Genomic DNA, 22238 nt, shown 5'->3' on the forward strand with positions numbered 1-22238 from the left:
TGTGGAACATGGACTGCTGTGACTGAGATGATGAGAGCTGTGACCTGTTACTACAGGCCGGACGGCTGGTGCTGACAGTGCTGCTGCTACCTCCACTACAGCCACCCACATTCTCACTGGTGACTGACATGGTGCGGGTGCTTCCTCTTACATTACCACATCCACTGAACTCTGTCTTTCTTTTTAAGAACGGAGGCACCATTGCACCTTTACTGGTTATTCCAACCACAAGGCCCACAGCTGACTGCCAGACGTTAGAGGAGATCTCCTGCCTGTACAAGTCATTCCTTCCTCATCCATTGCCCAGAGCTCTATTTCGGGACTCTTTCGCATGGCAGAAAACTTCCCCGGGCCTAGAGGACACAATTCATATTTAACCTGGGTTGTATTAACCATCTGCCAATCTACGGCCTACCGCCCACCCAGAACCTCAGTCTCAACTACTTTCTGGACCCAGGAGCTGGAAGTGGCCGTACAGCGCTGAGATGCCTATAGGTCCAGTGCTCTCCTAATTCAGCTAACCCTTTCCTCTGGTGCCAGGTGAATGAGTAGAAGGACTTAGCTGGTGGATTGGGGACTATAGAGGAGATGGCACCTTTCCTCCACTCTGGGAACGCCGCCTCTTCGCTTCTCTCTGCAGTCTGCACCGCTCTTCTGTGTGGCTACTAGCTGTTTTACCTGGGAGCTGAATGAAGCCGCGGTTGCTGCACTGTTCGGAGGGCGGTCAGGTGTAGGAGCCTTGGTGGCGGCTATTGTAGCTGTGTCAGCAGAAAACATTCCCTACCTGCTGCTGTGTGATCTGCTCTACCACTGCAAGTCCTGCCGCTGAGTCATTTTTCCGACCTGCTGCTTGGGGCCCACATGACTGCCCAAACCGGGCACACACTGCTTCTGAGCACCAGGAGTTGCATAAGGTAAATTTTCCGGAAAAAGGGGAGAGGTGAAGGGGCAGTGGACTATTTTTGATGAGCACAGATATTTATCTCAAGTGGAGAAGCCAGAGCCACCCTTTGCCTTCTTTGAAAGGATCCACAGTTTAACGAGTCCTGACACCATTTTTGTTTCTTTCTTCTCTTCATACTGAGCAGAAGAATGTCTGCACCTTTTACAGCTGACCGATTGCAAGAACCGAAGACTAAGTTGGTTGTTCTGTCAAAAAGCCGTCTACTCTGCTTGGTTTAATACGGTTGATCATGCTGACAGAGCCTCATTAACAATAACACTCAGTGGCGTACTAAGGGGGGGGTCCGCCCCGGGTGCCGACTCTCTAGGGGTGCCAGAAGCAATGAGCGCTTCCATCAATACAGACAGAAGCGCTCATTGCTGGAGCGCAGGGAGCTGGGTCCTGTCACTCACCGCTCAGCTCCCCGCGCTCCTCCCCTCCCCCAGGCCGGCGGCGCACAGAATGGTGAAGCAGGAAGACTTCTCCCCGCTCCACCATTCAGCCTGCAGACACAGATCACACTGCCGGCCTGTGTGGGTGGGGCCTGCAGCCTAGAAATCTGCATAACCTCCGCCCACACAGTGCTGCAAAGCGATCTGTGCCTGAAGGGAAGAGAAGTATGTGAGCTTAAGGAACAGGACAAGGTGAGTATTTACTGATTTTTTTTTTTATTACAGAGGGCATTACTATTATGGAAGGGGACACAGAGGGCATTACTACTATTGAGTGAGGAACAGATGGCATTACTACTATGGAGTGAGGCACAGAAGACAATTACTAAGGAAGGAGGGGCAGAGGATTTTATTACTATAGAGGTGGCACAGAGGGCATTACTAATGTGAAGGGGCACAGAGTCAAAGGGCATTATTACTGTGAAGGGGCACAGTGGGCATAACTACTGTGAGGGGGCACACATCTGTAAAAACCTATTGTGAAGGTTGTACAATGAAAGCAATACTATTGTGAGGGGGTACAATTATTTCAAAGTATTGGGGGGTGAGGGGGGGGGGCAGAGAAAAGACCCGGCCCGATTGCCAAACACCACTGCATGCCACTGATAAAACTCCTCCATTTCCTAGGTCTCTCCATCTCCAAATGTTCAATCAGCAATAAATGTTTCAGATGTTCTATGACATCATGCTGGAAGGCGTCACAGGCTGCAACGAAAATTATAAAAAAGGCATAGTGTGGTGACCAGACCGATCGAGTGGGACACAACAGGCAAACACTTCTCCACCGAGTCCTCTCCACTAACTTTAAACCATTAAGTCATGGGATAAAGGGTATAATTATTCCTCAGATTTCCCTTACCATTTGCTGCAAATGAGTCCAAAGGGTCTGGGAATGTTCCCAACGTCATAACCCAGTTAGTAAACCCAAGACTGGAGAAGTTAAAAGGGTTTTCTGAGATTTTGTTAACTGATGACCTATCCTCTGAAATATTTCCAATATATTCCAATATGCATATTATATAGTTCATGGACAATCACGGTTACCGGTTTCCCTTACTTCCTGACAATTGTCACATAACACAAGGGGATCCGGTCTCTGCCGCGGCCAGTGTCGGCTGTGGCAATGTAAACCAGATGAGCCCAGCCGAGCATTGCAGGCTTGGTAGAGAAGGAGCGGAGAGCCAGCGCCAGCAGCAGGTAAGTAATCTTCCCTTTACAGATCCAGTAAAGTGGAGGAGTTTGCCAAACCCCCTCATTCTTGCACAACCCCTTTAAGCTCTACAATTATAACAGCAGTAACTACACTTCTGAATACACTGATATTTTCTTTTAATTTCTGCTTCAATATATATGCAATATTTTTATAACAAAGCTGAGTCTTCTCGCTATAAATTATAGCAAGAAAAAATATGGAAATTCATGGCATATTTTACAGGAAGGATTCAGAATTGCTTGTTCCCTGTGTGAATTCTCTGATGTTGAACAAGAGATGATTTTTGAGTAAAACATTTGCCACATTCTGAACACGAAAACGGCTTCTCTCCTGTGTGAATTCTCTGATGTTGAACAAGAAATGATTTTTGAGTAAAACATTTCCTACATTCTGAACATGAATACAGCTTGTCCCCCGTGTGAATTTTCTGATGGCTCTTTAGAGATGATTTCTGAGTAAAACTTTTTCCACATTCTGAACATGAAAACGGCTTCTTTCCTGTGTGAATTCTATGATGGCTTGCAAGAAATGATTTATGAGTAAAACATTTGCCACATTCTGAACATGAATACAGCTTCTCCAATGTGTGAATTTTCCGATGTCTCTTAAGACTTGATTTCTCAGTAAAAGATTTTCTACATTCTGAACATGAATACGGCTTGTCCCCTGTGTGAATGCTCTGGTGGCTCTGAAGTTGAAATTTCCGAGTAAAAGATTTACCACATTCTGAACATGAAAATGGCTTCTCTCCTGTGTGAATTCTCTGATGGCTCTCAAGAATGGATTTTTCAGTAAAAGATTTCCTACAATCGGAACATGAATATGGCTTGTCCCCTGTGTGAATTCTCTGGTGGCTTTGAAGATGTGCTTTCTGAGTAAAAGACTTTCCACATTCTGAACATGAATACGGCTTCTCTGCTGTGTGACTTCTTTGATGTCGAAGAAGAACTGACTTTCTAGTAAAGGATTTCGCACATTCTGAACATGAAAATGGCTTCTCTCCTGTGTGAATTCTCTGATGGCTCTCAAGACTTGATTTATCAGTAAAAGATTTCCTACATTCTGAACATGAAAATGACTTCTCTCCTGTGTGAATTCTGTGATGGTTATCAAGATGTGATTTTCTAGTAAAACATTTTCCACATTCTGAACATGAAAACGGCTTCTCTCCTGTGTGAATTCGCTGATGGGTTTCAAGATGTGTTTTTTTCGTAAAACATTTTCCACATTCTGAACATGAAAACAGCTTCTCTCCTGTGTGAATTCTGTGATGGTTATCAAGTAGTGATTTTCTAGTAAAACATTTTCCACATTCTGAACATGAAAACGGCTTCTCTCCTGTGTGAATTCGCTGATGGGTTTTAAGATGTGTTTTACTAGTAAAACATTTCCCACAGTCTGAACATGAATACAGCTTCTCCCCTGTGTGATGAATTTGATGTTGAAGAAGGCCTGATTTCCAAGTAAAACATTTGCCACATTCTGAGCATGAATACGGCTTTCTCTGAGCTCTTTGGGTTCCAGAACATCTTCTGCGAGTTTCATTCTGAGTAAGAGTATGTGATGAATTAGAAGATTGGACTTGTTTTAAAGGATGAGATGATAGATTTTTGCTGGGAAGGTCTGAGGGTACATCTGGGATAATGGCACGCTCTTCATATGTATCTGATATGACACCTGGATCATCTGCATTACAATATGTAGATATGAGATGCTTCTCCAAGCACCCAGTACAGTCATCTACCAAGAACAAAACATTTTTAAAATTATTTTTGAAAATTAATGAAGGCAGCTATCAAAATTCATAACTGACAAGAGAGGCTAGAGGGTGCTGTCCAATTGTGTCATGTGACCCCACACCTAAAAGCAGAATGACCCTAAGTACATAGAAGGGTCAGGCAAGAAGAACAAACCTGTTACAACAGGCAAGAGCCAGGCAATCATATGCACAGGTTTCTCACATCCTGGAAAATCAATCATCTAACACAGGGAAGCTCAATCTGCGGCCTTCCAGCTGTTGCAAGGCTACAACTCCCAGCATGCCCTAATAGCTGTAGGCTGTCCAGGCATGCTGGGAGTTGTAGTTTTGCAACAGTTGGAGGGCCGCAAGTTGGGCATCCGTGATCAAACAGAATACTGCGAAAAATATTCTTTTCCGGGGCGTCAGGAAGAGGAGGAGACGCTGCCCCCGTCCATGAACAGCATACAACAATTGATGGCAATGTTACAGCAGAAGGAATGAGAAGGGGCCAAGTCCATAACCAATACAGATGCTGTGATGTGGGACCAGTTTGTGTTATATCTCAGAAATCAATCATGGCAAAAGAAACCGGTGTGAGAAACTCATAGCTACATTGCCTTAAGAGAGGACACAGGTTCATCAACTTTAATCTATTTTGATCAACTCAACTGAGAACCTGAACGGACTATACACCAGTTGTTGAAGGCAGAAATAACCTTAGGAAAGAAGAAGCAAGCCAACTGAAAAATTGAGTAACCGACTCTAGCATTATAACAATAAGTCATTGTATGCAACAGAGGTGTTAGGAGGGCCAGGAAACCTACCCCCTATTAGAGGTATGGCAGCCCAATCCTCACAACTTCCTGTATGGAAGACACATATGTGGACATCTTACATATTCCTTATTTGGACACCAGAATCCAGTGCAGTCCAGAGTGTGTGTGACATGAGGCTGTGAAATGCTGCACAGAGGGACACCAGGACACGTCCAGGAGATTCATGGAAGAGACCTGTCACCCTGATACTACTGAGCATGGCCTGGAGAGTCACAGCGCAGACCTGAGGGAGTCGTTACCACCTTGGTGTAATGGGCTAGGATCAGCGGGAACACTTCTATGGTTTCCTCTTCTCCTGTCTACTAGTATGTTTGGGGCAGTTGCTATGTATTATACAGTAGCTGATCTCTTGCTCAGCCGACCTCTCTTCTGTAGCTCACCTTGTTTGGAGAGCAGCTCCTGACTGGTTAGCCTCGCTGTAAATATTCCTAGTTTCTGCAGGGGCTGCTGGTTATAGTGTAAGCTCTGTGCTTTTCACTCCAGAAATCCTTTTATTTTCTAGTATCTCTCCTAGTTTTCCTCATCGGTGTAGTTTTGTTCTTATGGTCAGTCCAGTCTTTACCTCTGATTCTTGTAGTCTGTGTGTGTGGTTGGGGGGAGGGGATGTTCCATGTTTCAGTCTCTCCTGCCTTGATTCTAGTTCAGCTCTGCTCAGTTTGGGTTGGGTCTTAGTGTCCTCCTGTTGTCTGTTTTAACAGCAATTCACACATCCGCAATACACCCGGCCCGCACTCCCATAGAACATGTCCTTTTCTTGTCCGCAGCTGCAGACTGGAAGTTCGGGGCCCCGCTCCGGAAAAGCGGATGCGTTGAGTACATAGTGTGCTCTCGGCATCCTTTCCGTCCACATAAAGAATGAATGAGTCTGCACCCGTTCCGCAGAATTGCGGAACGGGTGCGGACACAGTCATACGGACGGGTGAATGGACCCTTAGAGATTAGGATTTTTCATAGGAATGTCTTAAGGGTCAGTGATGTCTGGTATTAGGGTCAGCATGTAAGGACAGATCTAGGGAAAGATCCAGTCAGTGCCACATATTGTCTGTTCAATCATCCGTTCACCATATAACCCCAATCATCCGTCTGTTCCATTGTCTGATTACCATCCCCATCCTGGTGCAGTAATCTACTGATTAGTTCCTATCTCCTCGCTTTCTTCTTACCTGCTAGTGCTGTGATATGTGCTTGTATTACACAGTTTGGCCATACTGCAAGTCCTGGGGGTATCTGAGTACTGGAGGACACTGTTAGGACCTGGGGAAGGCACCTACTATAGGGGGAAGTCCATTTCAGGGTCATTACAGTTACAGACTCATCTCTGCTTCATTTAGTGGTCACTACTCACCTGGGCTCTTATCTGTAGGGATCTCCACCTTGTATTCCTCATCGCCCCTCACATCTGTCTCTGTAGGGATCTCCTCCTTGTATTCCTCATCGCCCCTCACATCTGTCTCTGTAGGGATCTCCTCCTTGTATTCCTCATCGCCCCTCACATCTGTCTCTGTAGGGATCTCCTCCTTGTATTCCTCATCGCCCCTCACAGCTGTCTCTGTAGGGATCTCCTCCTTGTATTCCTCATCGCCCCTCACATCTGTCTCTGTAGGGATCTCCTCCTTGTATTCCTCATCGCCCCTCACATCTGTCTCTGTACCATTAATATTGTTCAGATCTTTATCCTGATTCAAAATGTGTGAAACAAATATTGTGAATTACAGGACAGTCGGACAAGTTGAGTGGAATGTTTGAGATGTCTACAAAAGATCATTAAAAAGGTTATCCATCTTTAAACTTGTGTAATAGACGCCTTCAGAGAGGCGGACCCCCGGTGGAGTTCATACTTACTTGGTCCCTGCCTCTGTGTTCTGGCTTCATTGCTCCACTGTCGACTGTACAGGTGCTGTGTCTGTGTGAATCAACACACTGTTGACAGAGGGGCGGGGGGTGGAGATAGTTGGGATGTTGGGAGCAACTGCTGCAGCCAAGGACTGGCAGCAGCGGTGACCTGTGACACATGACTGAGTGACGTACTGCATGGGTGGCAGGTGCTCCCCTGCCCTGTCAACTGGATGTTGATTCTCAGAGACCCGGGATCTGCAGAGGTGCCCATGTATCGATGGAGCTGGAACCCACCAGCAGGGATCAGGTAAGTATGAATATAGCCACTCTGAAGGGGTCTGTTAAATAATTGTGCTGGATAACCTCTTTAACCACCTCCGGACCGCCTAACGCAGGATCGCGGTCCGGAGGCGGCTGTCCCAGGCACAGTCACGCGTATACGCGTCATCTCGCGAGACTTCCTGTGAACGCGCGCACACAGGCGCGCGCGTTCACAGGATCGGCAGGAAAGCGAGTGGATATACAGCCTGCCAGCGGCGATCGTTCGCTGGCAGGCTGTAGATGCGATTTTTTTAACTCCTAACGGGTATATTAGACGCTGTTTTCATAACAGCGTCTAATATACCTGCTACCTGGTCCTCTGGTGTCCCTTTTGCTTGGATCGACCACCAGAGGACACAGGCAGCTCTGTAAGTAGCACCAAACACCACTACACTACACGCCCCCCTGTCACTTATTAACCCCTTATTAACCCCTGATCACCCCATATAGACTTCCTGATCACCCCCCTGTCATTGATCACCCCCCTATTAGGCTCCATTCAGACGTCCGTATGTGTTTTACGGATCCACGCATCCATGGATCGGATCCGCAAAACACATACAGACGTCTGAATGGAGCCTTACAGGGGGGTGATCAATGACAGGGGGGTGATCACCCCATATACACTCCCTGATCACCCCCCTGTAAGGCTCCAATTAGAAATCTTTTTGGCACAAATTAGCGGAAATTGATTTTTTTTAGTTTTTTAGTTTTTTCTTACAAAGTCTCATATTCCACTAACTTGTGTCAAAAAATAAAATCTCACATGAACTCGCCATACCCCTCACGGAATCCAAATGCGTAACATTTTTTAGACATTTATATTCCAGACTTCTTCTCACGCTTTAGGGCCCCTAAAATGCCAGGGCAGTATAAATACCCCACAAGTGACCCCATTTCGGGAAGAAGACACCCCAAGGTATTCCGTGAGAGGCATATTGAGTCCATAAAAGATTGAAATTTTTGTCCCAAGTTAGCGGAAAGGGAGACTTTGTGAGAAAAAAATAAAAATAAATCAAATTTCCGCTAACTTGTGCTAAAAAAAAAAAAATCTTCTATGAACTCGCCATGCCCCTCATTGAATACCTTGGGGTGTCTTCTTTCCAAAATGGGGTCACATGTGGGGTATTTACACTGCCCTGGCATTGTAGAGGGGCCCTAAAGCGTGAGAAGAAGTCTGGGATCCAAATGTCTAAAAATGTCCTCCTAAAAGGAATTTGGGCCCCTTTGCGCATGTAGGCTGCAAAAAAGTGTCACACATGTGGTATCGCTGTACTCAGGAGAAGTTGGGGAATGTGTTTTGGGGTGTCATTTTACATATACCCATGCTGGGTGAGATAAATATCTTGGTCAAATGCCAACTTTGTATAAAAAAAATGGGAAAAGTTGTCTTTTGCCAAGATATTTCTCTCACCCAGCATGGGTATATGTAAAATGACACCCCAAAACACATTGCCCAACTTCTCCTGAGTACGGCGATACCACATGTGTGACACTTTTTTGCAGCCTAGGTGGGCAAAGGGGCACATATTCCAAAGAGCACCTTTCGGATTTCACCGGTCATTTTTTACAGATTTTGATTTCAAACTTCTTCTCACGCATTTGGGCCCCTAAAATGCCAGGGCAGTATAACTACCCCACAAGTGACCCCATTTTGGAAAGAAGACACCCTAAGGTATTCCGTGAGGGGCATGGCGAGTTCCTAGAATTTTTTATTTTTTGTTACAAGTTAGCGGAAAATGATTACTTTTTTTTTTCTAAGTCTTATATTCCACTAACTTTTGACAAAAAATAAAAAATTCTAGGACTCACCATGCCCTCACGGAATACCTTGGGGTGTCTTCTTTCCAAAATGGGGTCACTTGTGAGGTATTTATACTGCCCTGGCATTTTAGAGGCCCTAATGTGTGAGAAGTAGTTTGAAATCAAAATCTGTAAAAAATGGCCGGTGAAATCCGAAAGGTGCTCTTTGGAATGTGGGCCCCTTTGCCCACCTAGGCTGCAAAAAAGTGTCACACATGTGGTATCGCCGTACTCAGGAGAAGTTGAGGAATGTGTTTTGGGGTGTCATTTTACATATACCCATGCTGGGTGAGAGAAATATCTCGGCAAAAGACAACTTTTCCAAATTTTTTTTATACAAAGTTGGCATTTGACCGAGATATTTAGCTCACCCAGCATGGGTATATGTAAAATGACACCCCAAAACACATTCCTCAACTTCTCCTGAGTACGGCGATACCACATGTGTGACACTATTTTGCAGCCTAGGTGGGCAAAGGGGCCCACATTCCAAAGAGCACCTTTAGGATTTCACATGGCATTTTTTTTACACATTTTGATTTCAAACTACTTTGCACGCATTTGGGCCCCTAAAATGCCAGGGCAGTATACCTACCCCACAAGTGACCCCATTTTGGAAAGAAGACACACCAAGGTATTTCGTGATGGGCATAGTGAGTTTATGGAAGTTTTTATTTTTTGTCACAAGTTAGTGGAATATGAGACTTTGTAAGGAAAAAAAAATAAAAAAAAATAAATCATCATTTTCCGCTAACTTGTGACAAAAAATAAAAAGTTCTATGAACTCACTATGCCCATCAGCAAATTCCTTAGGGTGTCTACTTTCCGAAATGGGGTCATTTGTGGATTTTTTCTACTGTCTGGGCATTGTAGAACCTCAGGAAACATGACAGGTGCTCAGAAAGTCAGAGCTGCTTCAAAAAGCGGAAATTCAAATTTTTGTACCATAGTTTGTAAACGCTATAACTTTTACCCAAACTTTTTTTTAATCAAAGACATGTAGAACAATACATTTAGCGAAAAATTTATATATAGATGTCATTTTTTTTAAAACATTTTACAACTGAAAGTGAAAAATGTCATTTTATTACAAAAATTTTGTTAAATTTCGATTAATAACAAAAAAAGTAAAAATGTCAGCAGCAATGAAATACCACAAAATGAAAGCTCTATTAGTGAGAAGAAAAGGAGGTAAAATTCATTTGGGTGGTAAGTTGCATGACCGAGCGATAAACAGTGAAAGTAGTGCAGTGCAGAAGTGTAAAAAGTGCTCTGGTCATTAAGGGTGTTTAAGCTAGGGGAGCTGAGGGGGTTAAAGGGATTATCCCACAAATTAAGAAGTAGGAATTCTACCAGCGACTGGTTTCTCTGGAGGCCTACATGACAGCACCACATGGAGATTGCCCTTCTAGTCTTCTGCAGGGACAGGAACACAGAGAGGTTACAAGGCTCCTCTCACCATCTCCCTCCAGTGTTTGCTGAAATACTACACCAGCATGGATGCAACTAAATATGTATTTACTCATTACCAATGACACCACATGGAGCGATACCAGATAAGCATGTGGTTGGGGGAGAAGGGAGTCTGGGTCAAATCTCTCAAGGGTTAACTCCTGATTGTATTAGATGCCCAGTCTGTAATAAAGCTTGCCCGAGGCGCTGCTCTGCAGATCTGATCAGTAGATGCCTCTGCTCTCTCTGACCATGGTGCTAAAATGGCCCTGGTGTGATTGGCTTTAATTCCATCTGGACCAGGAACTCTTAGCGAATTACAGAATTATTGGATTGCAGTCTTCAGCCACCTCGCCAAGATGGTCTTTGAGACCTTCTTTTCATTGTTCCTTCCTTACTCTCAAGGCATCTAAATATTTCCTGTTAAACTTTTGACATCCAAGATGTGGAATCACCGTTGTGAGGGGATGCATTGAAAAGATGGAAAAAACATCTCTTGGTTAAGGTGAAAAGCTGAGGCAATTTTAGGGAGAAAGGTCGGATAAACTTTTATGATCTTATTGACATTTTTGAGGTAAGACTCACCGATGCAAAGGGGCTGTAATTTCCCGACCCTACGAGCCAAGGTAATGGCATCTGGGAAAACAGTTTTAAGGGACAAGAATCTCAAACTCAACTCCTCAAGAGTATCGCAGAGACCCCTGAAGTTAGGTCCCAAAGAGGAATGGACTGTTTTAGGGCCGGTTTGATCCAGGATGTAACCTTAATGAACATTTTGATCCATCTATATTCTGCAAGGGAAAGGTCCAGAAAACAACCCAGGGCTGAGATCTGTACCTTTAGGCTACTGGGTCTAATGCCATTATCATATCCTGTCACACTTCGGTGTGTGTGTGTAGGGGGCTGGGGGGACACCACACCGAGCATAGGAGGAAAAGGGATGAGAGAATAAGGCCTGAAAACTAGGGAAAGAGCAGGACACCTCCGAGAGCAACCCTAATCAAAATTTTCAGGATTTCCCTCTCAGGATTTCTGCATCTGGACCTTTCGATACAGAAGAGGGCCCTGGAGAAGAAAAATATTTTATCTTAGATAAAGAGGTTCTGGGTCTTCCAGAAATAAATACTTCAGGATCAGGAACCAGCTGTGCTTTGGACAGAATTAAGTAATTTGAATGACACTGTTTGCTTTTAACCATATATTCTTCAGGACGGCCAGAATAAAAGGAAAAGGAGGAAATGAGCATGCTAGGCCCATATTCTATTCCTGAGCACCTCATCCCGATTTGCTGGTATCCATAGGGACTTACATTCCAAAGAATCCCTCATTACAGGTTTTCTGGGAAAGTCCACGAAAGTAAAGCCCGTCTTCTCACTCTGGGAAGAAGAATTGTTTGGTTTAGGCAGTAAGAATCAATTTCTGGAGAGAAAAGATATGAAACTGGCTCCGAAGAACTGTGGAGATGCAGAAGGTCATTAACCCCAAGATGTTCATAGCTTCCTTTAATAAGCAGTGGCTCTTTCTCCAGAAGACTGATTTCCCTGTATCATCTCAAGTTTGAGAATTGCCAGAAATGTTGTCAGTGTTGGTCATAAAATCTTCCTGGTGTCTGGAGAGAAATCTGATTTCTTGATGTTCACGATCCAACAATTCTCCAAAATCCACAATTTATAGGTACTTTAGAGAATTGGAGTTGGCTCGCCACCACTGATCTAGGCTGTTCTGACTTTTAGGAAATGTTGTGCGCAGTGGTTATGCTAGTGCAGGTAGAGTTAAATAGCTCCGGACAGACAGACTACCAGTAAAGAGAGGATCGTGTGATCTACCGACAAGAATAAGCAGCTCCCATAATTCTGTTGTCCATAACCTAGACACAGGTGGCCCCTAGTAGTGGTACGAGGGGCACTAACAGCTAAGTGATACGTGCAGGACATCCTGCCGTCACATGTATTCTTCTCAGCACTTTTCAGCTGGATAATGCTCTCCTGCGCACAGCGAGACCTCCCCAGGAATCTCGCCACATTGCATTGGAGAAGCCTTGTGTCCCGCCTGCTCCCTTTAGACTATGGCCCCATGTTGAAACGCTTGATTTTCCCCTGCAAAGACATAAAAGCCGGGTCATTTGGTACTTGCCCTATTTGAACAGTGATACCCCAGATAGCTATGCCATGGAGCCCATTTGGATAACAAAAGACTATGTGAAAGAATTTGGCTCCATGGCGATTCTACTGTATTCGTGTAGTCTGAGTGCCATTCACCTAATAAAATGCACTCAGACCTGATCAATCTGGGGATATGTTAAATGTCTGTGTTTACTGTAATGGTTGTGACATTGTATATTTGAATAGTGATTTCTGTCCTGTTGTCCCCACGTGTATAGTGGCGATGTCCCTTTGTCCTGAGAGATAATTGAATTACTCCTCGGTTGTCTCCAGGGCAGAGAGGAGGAAACCAGGATGCATTGTGGGGATGTGTTGTGTCTGTGTATCCTGAATTGCTGCATATCTGTCCTGTGTCACAGTCTTCCTTCTAGTCCCCTAGGGGAGTGTCCACCAGATGGGGACCTGCATAAATACGGGCGAGTAGCCCTCAATAAAGAGAGATTCTGATTTACCCTCAACACAGAGCTTGGTCTCGTTCTTTGGGGGATTTATTGTATGCTGTTCCAGTCCGACTGCTAGGAGTGTAAACCTTTCATATGGTTTTTCCTATTCGGCTGTATGCAGCATTCACATGGTTACCTGTTCGGGAGATTGGTGTCTTTAGTAGCTGCCTGTCACGAGGGTGTCAAGAACCACGCCTGACTCCGTTATACACGGGGTCAGGAAGTCGCAGCGGTTGGCTGCACGCTCTATGTAAGATAGGGCTGTTTCCTTATGGTAGCTTTCTGGGTTTGCTTTGCAACCCTTTTGGCTCACTCAGGGATCCGTAGCTCCTTCTCCTCAGCTGTTCCTTGTCCAGCACTCCCAACCTCCTTATATTCCCCTCTCACACTTCTCTGGTTGCCAGATATAGAGCTTCCTGCCTGGACTTCTATACTGACCCACTGGAGCTGTGTTGCTGCGTCCTCTGGTTGTTGGTCCAGACTGTTTCCCTCCGGATCCCTGTTGGACCTTTGTGGTCTGCTATGGTCGCCCACCTGGGTTTATAAGTTTGTCTGTATTGTCTGTCCTCTCCCTGGTGTTTCCCTCTTAGTGCAGTGGTGCGGACTAGCAATCCCATAGTGTTCACTATCTAGGGCTCATTTTAGGGAAAGCCAGGGTTTAGGCACGTGATCGGCGTACGGGTGAGGAACCCGTCTAGGGACGTCAGGGCAGTCAGGTGCCAGCCTCAAGGTGAGTCAGGGGTCACCACCTTTCCCTCTCCCTTGGGCAGGGCTTTCCCTTTTCCCTCCCTGTGCGTGACGCCGGTCATTACACTGCCTTTGCATCTGGAAAGGGAATCTCTCTTAAACAGCTTTTACCCCCTTTTATGCCCGGGGTGCCGTTACAGTGTCCTCCTATTTTATTGCCTATAAAGCATTTATGGGAACAGCTGAAATGAGAGCTTAGGCAACCTATGAGTGTGAGGGATCTACAGGTAATTCTGTAACATCCGTTGGCAAATGTACCTTAGGATACCATGCTGAACATGTATGTGTCCAGGCTAGAGGCCGTATCCTCATCTTGTGTCCAGGCTAGAGGCCGTATCCTCATCTTGTGTCCAGGCTAGAGGCCGTATCCTCATCTTGTGTCCAGGCTAGAGGCCGTATCCTCATCTTGTGTCCAGGCTAGAGGCCGTATCCTCATCTTGTGTCCAGGCTAGAGGCCGTATCCTCATCTTGTGTCCAGGCTAGAGGCCGTATCCTCATCTTGTGTCAAGGCTAGAGGCCGCATCTCATCTTGTGTCAAGGCTAGAGGCCGCATCTCATCTTGTGTCAAGGCTAGAGGCCGCATCTCATCTTGTGTCAAGGCTAGAGGCCGTATATCATCTTGTATCCAGGCTAGAGGCAGCCCAACAGGGTCCTAAAACCTCATTGGAATTGGACAATTTTCACCAATAAATGTCTCCATTTCTGTAATATTGGGACCCCTTACATTTATCATCATTACAGTCACACTGGGAAAGTTTCATCCCAACATCTCCTTCTTGGTGCAGGATTTTTGGTCAATGAGTGTATATACAGATGGGCTCTTACCACTCATACTGTCATAAAGTTCTTCCCCTTTTAATCCAGGGACTCGATCCTCCAGGAAAGTCTCTTGGATGGATGTGAGTCCTGAACCTGGGGACTCAAGCCTTCAGATGCTCCACACTGCCTGCCAGGATCTTCTGATGACAAAGCCAGAGCTCAAATAGGGAAGCAACATCCCCGACATCAAATGGTCAGAAAATGGTGGCTCTCTCACTGTTCCACTACTGGAAAAGGTGCACTGCCCCACAGCACTCCCTGTTGCTGATGAGGTATAAAAAATTTGCCCAAATACCCGACATCAAACCTGATGGGAAGGATCCCTTCAGCAGGACATGACCATCCCATACAGCTTATTTGAGAAGGTCTAGAAAGAGTCTGGGATGGACTAGGGGACCCCTACCATGGAAATAAAGGGAAGAAACCCCCATACAAGCCTAGCAAAGATCCTACAAGAACAGGAAAATTCCACTCAGGAATCCTCTCTGCACCTGTCCTCTGTAGAGAGAGGAAGAGCACTGGAGGCTGGAGCGGCCTATTGACTTCTCTGTGTTCTAGTCCCAACAGAAGACCAGAAGGACCACCTACCTATGGTGCTGTCATGGAGAACGTCCTGGTAGAAGTTATCTGGAGTAGTGCATACCAACACTTGAAGTGCAGAAATTCAAAAAACGCTGCTCTCCAGTATAATATTCATCCTTTTTAGCTTCTTTACTCGCTCCTCTGCAGCTCTGGTCTCTTCATTCTCTGTGGGTGGGCAGCAGCTCATCCCATGTGACCAACAAGCACCTGCATCTCCCAGGAGTGCGCTGCAGCCAGCTCTTCCTAAGCCCCTCTCCCCCCGTGTAGAGATACAGCTATATACCTCCATGAATATATAAGTGGGGATGAATGAAAGGAGTCTGCACTGCTTCTCCACGAGATGACTGCACCGGCACTGACAGGAGGAGGGAGCAGAGAAGATACTGAGCATGTGTCCATCCCTGAATGCAGGAGAAGGTGGACCAGAAACCTAGTCACAGAAGAAACAGCAGGGGGCGCTACCAGAAGGAAAATGTACTGTACATAAAAATACAACCAATATTATTACTGCATGTACATAGTAATAAACCTTCATCAGAAATGCCCCATTCACTGCACTGTGACACTTGTTATGTAATAACCCCTTTATTATCATGACAACCACAAATGACCCCACAACAGTCGTCGTCTGAGCCTAATGGCTGCAGGTCTCCCAGAGGCTGGACCTAGATATTAGATGGCGGCTCACAGCCAATAACCTTGTAGACATGCATCCTCAGCACGGCCGGACATGCTGCAGGTGGTTTCCGTGGAGAAGATCGGCTTCTACCAGATGCGTCCGGACTCGTTCCTCTCGGGGACATAAACCTATTGGCTCCTTATTCCCACCAGTGGTCTCCATAGCCAGAAACTTGAAGGAAGAAGCAGAGAACATGGAGCGTCTGTGGTCGGCTGTAATCCCACCATCTCCAGCTCATTACACCAGTATAAACCAGTATAAGAAGTAAGATAAGCAGGCACACTCATATTTGGGTAGAATCTGATCTAATTGATTTATAGGAATAAATATAGATCGTGCTAATTAAGAGATGAATAAAATCAATAGTCCAAAGTGTAATTCAATAAAATATTCCTTAAGAGTAAAAATAAAAATTATATATATATATACACACTCACCTAAAGAATTATTAGGAACACCATACTAATAAGGTGTTGGACCCCCTTTTGCCTTCAGAACTGCCTTAATTCTACGTGGCATTGATTCAACAAGGTGCTGATAGCATTATTTAGAAATGTTGGCCCATATTGATAGGATAGCATCTTGCAGTTGATGGAGATTTGAGGGATGCACGAAGCTCCCGTTCCACCACATCCTAAAGATGCACTACTGGGTTGAGATCTGGTGACTGTGGGGCCATTTTAGTACAGTGAACTCATTGTCATGTTCAAGAAACCAATTTAAAATGATTCGAGCTTTGTGACATGGTGCATTATCCTGCTGGAAGTAGCCATCAGAGGATGGGTACATGGTGGTTATGAAGGGATGGACAAGGTCAGAAACAATGCTCAGGTAGCCCGTGGCATTTAAACGATGGCCAATTGGCACTAAGGGGCCTAAAGTGTGCCCAGAAAACATCCCCCACACCATTACACCACCACCACCAGCCTGCACAGTGGTAACAAGGCATGATGGATACATGTTCTCATTCTGTTTACGCCAAATTCGGACTCTACCATTTGAATGTCTCAACAGAAATCGAGACTCATCAGACAAGGCAACATTTTTCCAGTCTTCAGCAGTCCAATTTTGGTGAGCTCGTGCAAATTGTAGCCTCTTTTTTTCCTATTTGTAGTGGAGATGAGTGGTACCCGGTGGGGTCTTCTGCTGTTGTAGCCGATCCGCCTCAAGGTTGTGCGTGTTGTGGCTTCACAAATGCTTTGCTGCATACCTCGGTTGTAACGAGTGGTTATTTCAGTCAACGTTGCTCTTCTATCAGCTTGAATCAGTCGGCTTATTCTCCTCTGACCTCTAGCATCAACAAGGCATTTTCGCCCACAGGACTGCTGCGCTCAAAATTGCTTAAATCACCTTTCTTTCCCATTCTGACATTCAGTTTGGAGTTCAGGAGATTGTCTTGACCAGGACCACAACCCTACATGCATTGAAGCAACTGCCATGTGATTGGTTGACTAGATAATCGCATTAATGAGAAATAGAACAGGTGTTCCTAATAATTCTTTAGGTGTGTGTATATATAGTAGTTTTCCCCAAAAGAGGCCGCACTCCAATGTAAAGGTGAAATGACGCGCTTTATTCCCCTCTGCAACGTTTCAGCTGCTTGATAAAGACTGCAATGAGCAGTGGAATAAAGCGCGTCATTTCACCTTTACATTGGAGTGCGGCCTCTTTTTGGGAAAACTACAACCATTGATGACCGACGTGCCCATGGGCTGAGGTTTCTGCACCGGATTTTACCAATAAGTGCTGCTGTTTTTCTTTGTGTGATATATATATTGACTTCATTGGAAAAAGCTAATTATACCATCAACTATGCAACAAGCTTTTACCCTACTATTTCTGTTCTCCCACGCTACATCCGATTTTCTTCTCCTTCCCATTTTTTGCCACATATGGATTTAACAATTAGAATCATTTTTTATTTGTTCCATGCCACATACGGTTTTAATGAGTGGATCATTGTGTCCCGCCTCACTTTAACGATCAACCTCATTGAAAATGCTAAAGAGATCACGAATGAGACAATGGCGTCACCCCATAAATCATACATGGGCGATCACAATCCTCTACTTACTGATAAAGGGAGAGTCTCCCGAAACGCGTCTAAGCAAAAGCCTATAGAGAATGGTCTAACACTAACTACGGTGCACCATCTCAACTACACCTAAGGAGCGGACCGCGATCACGTGACCACCCGCGTCACACTACAGACGCGCGAACCACGCCCTGGGCGCCACGAGGAACGCTGAAGCCTTCATCACCAGATCGCGTTGGGCTTCACGATTTTTGCCAGGAAAGGCTGATCGACATTGGAGGACTCGTCCTAGCAGCACTGGTTGGTGGGCAAGTGATCTCTGAAGCCGGGGACAGCGCGGAACGCACAGGCACAGAGCAACTTCTGTTCCCACAGCACCGCGCAGCATTACAGCTACTTGACTTTATATACAGCCTGAAGCCTCAGATCAAGCAAGATCGTTCCTGATATAATACAAGATCTGTGATCAGCACCACAAATCCTCATAATGCGGTGGAACTCCATTTATTGACTACATTTATCCATTTATTACCATAAGTGGCCATTATATATACAGTATATATTTATGTTTTATTTTTAATCCAAGGAATATTTTATTGAATTACACTTTGGACTATTGGTTTAAGGCTAGGTCTACACGACGACATTTTGTTGCACTAATGTCGCGCGACAATTTTTATAATGGCAGCCTATGGTGTCGCACTGCAGCATGCGACATACTGCGACGCAACAATCGCAGATAAATCTATCTCAAATGGATTTTCTGCGACTGTTGCGTTGCAGTCGCTGCATGTTGCATGTTGCAGTGCGACACCATAGACTGCCATTATAAAAATGTCGCGCGACAAATATCGTCGTGTAGACCTAGCCTTATTCCTCTCTTAATTAGCACTATCTATATTATTCCTATAAATAAATTAGATCTGATTCTACCCATATATGAGTGTGCCTGCTTATCTCCTCACTTCTTATTCCACTATCCTGACTGGGCAGTTCCTGCACCTCTATCATTTGCTTGAGCAGTAAAGCCGTCTATCACATTCACCTTTTCATAAACCAGTATAAACCTAGAAAAGTACTGGAGAAAACAAGGCGTCCTCCTACAGAGGAGGAGACATCTCCATTACCTGACCATCCTGTGGAAGGAGAGGACGCGGACATCTCTCTGGTGTTGTCCTCTGACTGGATCTCTCTGCAGGAGACACAGAGACTGGACTCAGACTTTACAGACAGAGAATTCCAGGACATTTGTATTTAGTCCTGTCCGTTACCTGGAGATGTGAGGGGCTGGTCCTCCTCCATCTTGACCTCCTTGTACAGACCCTTGTCTCCTTCTAAATACTCCCACTCCTCCATGGAGAAATAGACAGCGACATCCTGACACCTTATAGGAACCTGACAACACAATGACACCGTCATCACCCAGACCCCTCCAGTGCTGTGACTGTATAATGTCCCAGCATTCCCGGCGGTGTCACCTCTCCAGTCAGCAGCTCCATCATCTTGTGGACGACTTCTAGGATCTTCTCATTGTTCTTCTCATGTATCAGATTACTAGACGTCTTCTTCACCGTGGAGTAATCCTGGTCATTGAAGACATAATAATAAATGTCACCATGTACATTCCAGAGTCCATCACTTCTACAGCCATGTCCACCTGTAATTACCATAGATAATGGTGTAATGTGACATCATCAGAACCTCTCACCTCTCCAGTCACATCCCCTGTAATTACCATAGATAAGGGTGTAATGTGACATCATCAGAACCTCTCCAGTCACATCCCCTGTAATTACCATAGATAACGGTGTAATGTGACATCATCAGAACCTCTCACCTCTCCAGTCACATCCCCTGTAATTACCATAGATAATAGTGTAATGTGACATCATCAGAACCTCTCACCTCTCCGGTCACATCCCCTGTAATTACCATAGATAATGGTGTAATGTGACATCATCAGAACCTCTCACCTCTCCAGTCACATCCCCTGTAATTACCATAGATAATGGTGTAATGTGACATCATCAGAACCTCTCACCTCTCCAGTCACATCCCCTGTAATTACCATAGATAATGGTGTAATGTGACATCATCAGAACCTCTCACCTCTCCAGTCACATCCCCTGTAATTACCATAGATAACGGTGTAATGTGACATCATCAGAACCTCTCACCTCTCCAGTCACATCCCCTGTAATTACCATAGATAACGGTGTAATGTGACATCATCAGAACCTCTCACCTCTCCAGTCACATCCCCTGTAATTACCATAGATAATGGTGTAATGTGACATCATCAGAACCTCTCACCTCTCCGGTCACATCCCCTGTAATTACCATAGATAATGGTGTAATGTGACATCATCAGAACCTCTCACCTCTCCAGTAAGCAGGAGGAGTATCTCCAGGGTAAGATCTAATATCCTCTCCGCCATCTTGTCCCCGTCTCCGTCCATTATCTGGTACTGATGATGTCATCGGACAATCCTAGATCACAGGAACCTGAATGGAAGAAGAGGAGTCAATGTAGAATCCGCATGAAATCCCATAGAAATGCTTATAATGACCGGAGATGATGAGGGACATTTGGGAGAAATCAGAGGAGATGAGGTCTTCTCTCTATTGTCTGGACTGATGACTAGAAGATCTCGTCAGGGCAGTCCCTCCATGTTTGAGGTGACAGCAGTATAAAGTATGGTGCACCCTGACACTGGCCGCAGTGGTGATACCAGTAATATAAACCATCATGGCCACAGTGGTCATGTGACACTTATACTGGTATCACTGCTGGTATACATCCTCATAACATGGACGTCTATGGGAGATGACGACCACTGCTGAAGAAAGTGGTGGGAACCTCCCAGGTCCCTCTCCGGCAGAGACTTCAGTGTCCCCGACGTCGTATTCTGCAGGCAGGAAATCCCGTCAGGAGAGCAGCGCATGCGCAGTATGTCAGTGCGGCCTGTGACTGACAGAATACACTGCACTACTGTGATAACCACCCGCCAATCCCGTCGTACTATGCCACAGTTGCCATACAGGTCTCGTCCACTAGAGACTTCTGGAGGCGAATCCACTGTGAGCACCGTAGACGGTTAAGATTGGTTGCCTGACAGACAAAATACACTGCACTACTGAAGCATCGGCTGACAGAAATAACACACTGCACTACTGAAGCATCGGCTGACAGAAATAACACACTGCACTACTGAAGCATCGGCTGACAGAAATAACACACTGCACTACTGAAGCATCAGCTGCCTCAGACATAACACACTACACTACTGAAGCATCAGCTGCCACAGACATCATACACTGCACTACCGAAGAATCAGCGGCCACAGACATCATACACTGCACTACTGAAGCATCAGCGGCCTCAGACATAACACACTGCACTACTGAAGCATCAGCTGCCTCCGACATAATACACTGCACTACTGAAGCATCAGCGGCCTCAGACATAACACACTGCACTACTGAAGCATCAGCTGCCTCCGACATAATACACTGCACTACTGAGGCATCAGCTGCCTCCGACATAACACACTGCAGGGGGGCGGAGTCTAGCGGCCGAGCTGAATGCACGCTGATCCGTGAGCTGCAGGTCTATGTAAAGCAGGACATTTTACAGTATTTATTACAGCAGCTATGGGCAAAATCACTAGAGAAAGAAGCAAAGACACCCCTGGCAGACTGCAAATGTGCACCCCTCAAGGTATTTAAAACGGATTTTACAAACGTTGTTAACCCTTTAGGTGTTCCACAACAGTTAATGGCAGATGGAGATAAAATTTCAGTATTTTTATTTTTTGGGCAAATTTCCCATTTTAATCATTTTTTTCCAGTAACAAAGCAAGGGTTAACAGCCAAACCAAACGTAATATTTATTGCCCTGATTCTGTAGTTTATAGAAACACCTCATATGTGGTGGTAAACCGCTGTACGGGCACACGGCAGGGCGCAGAAGGAAAGGAATGCCATACGGTTTTTGGAAGGCAGATTTTGATGGATTGTTTTTTTGATACCATGTACCATTGAAGCCCCCCTGATGGACCCCTAGAGTAGAAACTTCAAAAAAAAAAGTAACTGGTACATATGATTTTTGGTAGCTCTATATTACACTTTTTGTGAGACAAAGTAACAAAAAATAGAATTTCAGAAATTTCAT

The 22238-nt window shown here is 45.3% G+C and overlaps 2 protein-coding genes across 6 annotated transcripts in view; both read right to left on the reverse strand.

The window, feature by feature from the left end:
- The window catches only part of LOC122939172 (gastrula zinc finger protein XlCGF26.1-like), a 1061774-nt gene that overhangs the window by 92923 nt on the left and 946613 nt on the right, over positions 1-22238 (reverse strand). For 2 of the 5 annotated variants that reach the window (XM_044295176.1, XM_044295179.1), the window contains 3 exons: positions 19543-19647; positions 19336-19459; positions 19192-19256 (listed from right to left, as the gene is read on the reverse strand). The exons of 1 other annotated variant lie outside the window; for it this stretch is intronic. In XM_044295176.1, coding sequence (XP_044151111.1) covers positions 19192-19256; positions 19336-19459; positions 19543-19647 — 294 coding nt within the window. Of the gene's footprint in view, positions 1-19191; positions 19257-19335; positions 19460-19542; positions 19648-20404; positions 20570-22238 lie in introns of those variants that run through there. 2 more of the 5 variants (XM_044295181.1, XM_044295177.1) reach the window with 2 other exon arrangements.
- Positions 2714-6683, reverse strand: LOC122939176 (gastrula zinc finger protein XlCGF26.1-like). The gene is made up of 2 exons (XM_044295197.1): positions 6531-6683; positions 2714-4154 (listed from the first exon to the last, which is right to left on the reverse strand). The coding sequence occupies exons 1-2, from the start codon at positions 6570-6572 to the stop codon at positions 2838-2840; spliced, it is 1359 nt and encodes a 452-aa protein (XP_044151132.1). The 5' UTR covers positions 6573-6683; the 3' UTR covers positions 2714-2837.

Source organism: Bufo gargarizans, chromosome 5 (genome assembly GCF_014858855.1).
Source record: "Bufo gargarizans isolate SCDJY-AF-19 chromosome 5, ASM1485885v1, whole genome shotgun sequence".
Classification (NCBI taxonomy): Eukaryota; Metazoa; Chordata; class Amphibia; order Anura; family Bufonidae; genus Bufo; species Bufo gargarizans.

What these genes read in the sequence shown, in the direction of transcription:
- LOC122939176 (XM_044295197.1), bottom strand. Translation starts at nt 6,572, where the DNA reads ATGAGGAATACAAGGTGGAGATCCCTACAGATAAGAGCCCAG. An exon ending in CCCTACAGATAAGAGCCCAG is followed by an intron (nt 4,155 to 6,530) that starts GTGAGTAGTGAC and finishes ACTCTTACTCAG; the next exon opens with AATGAAACTCGCAGAAGATG.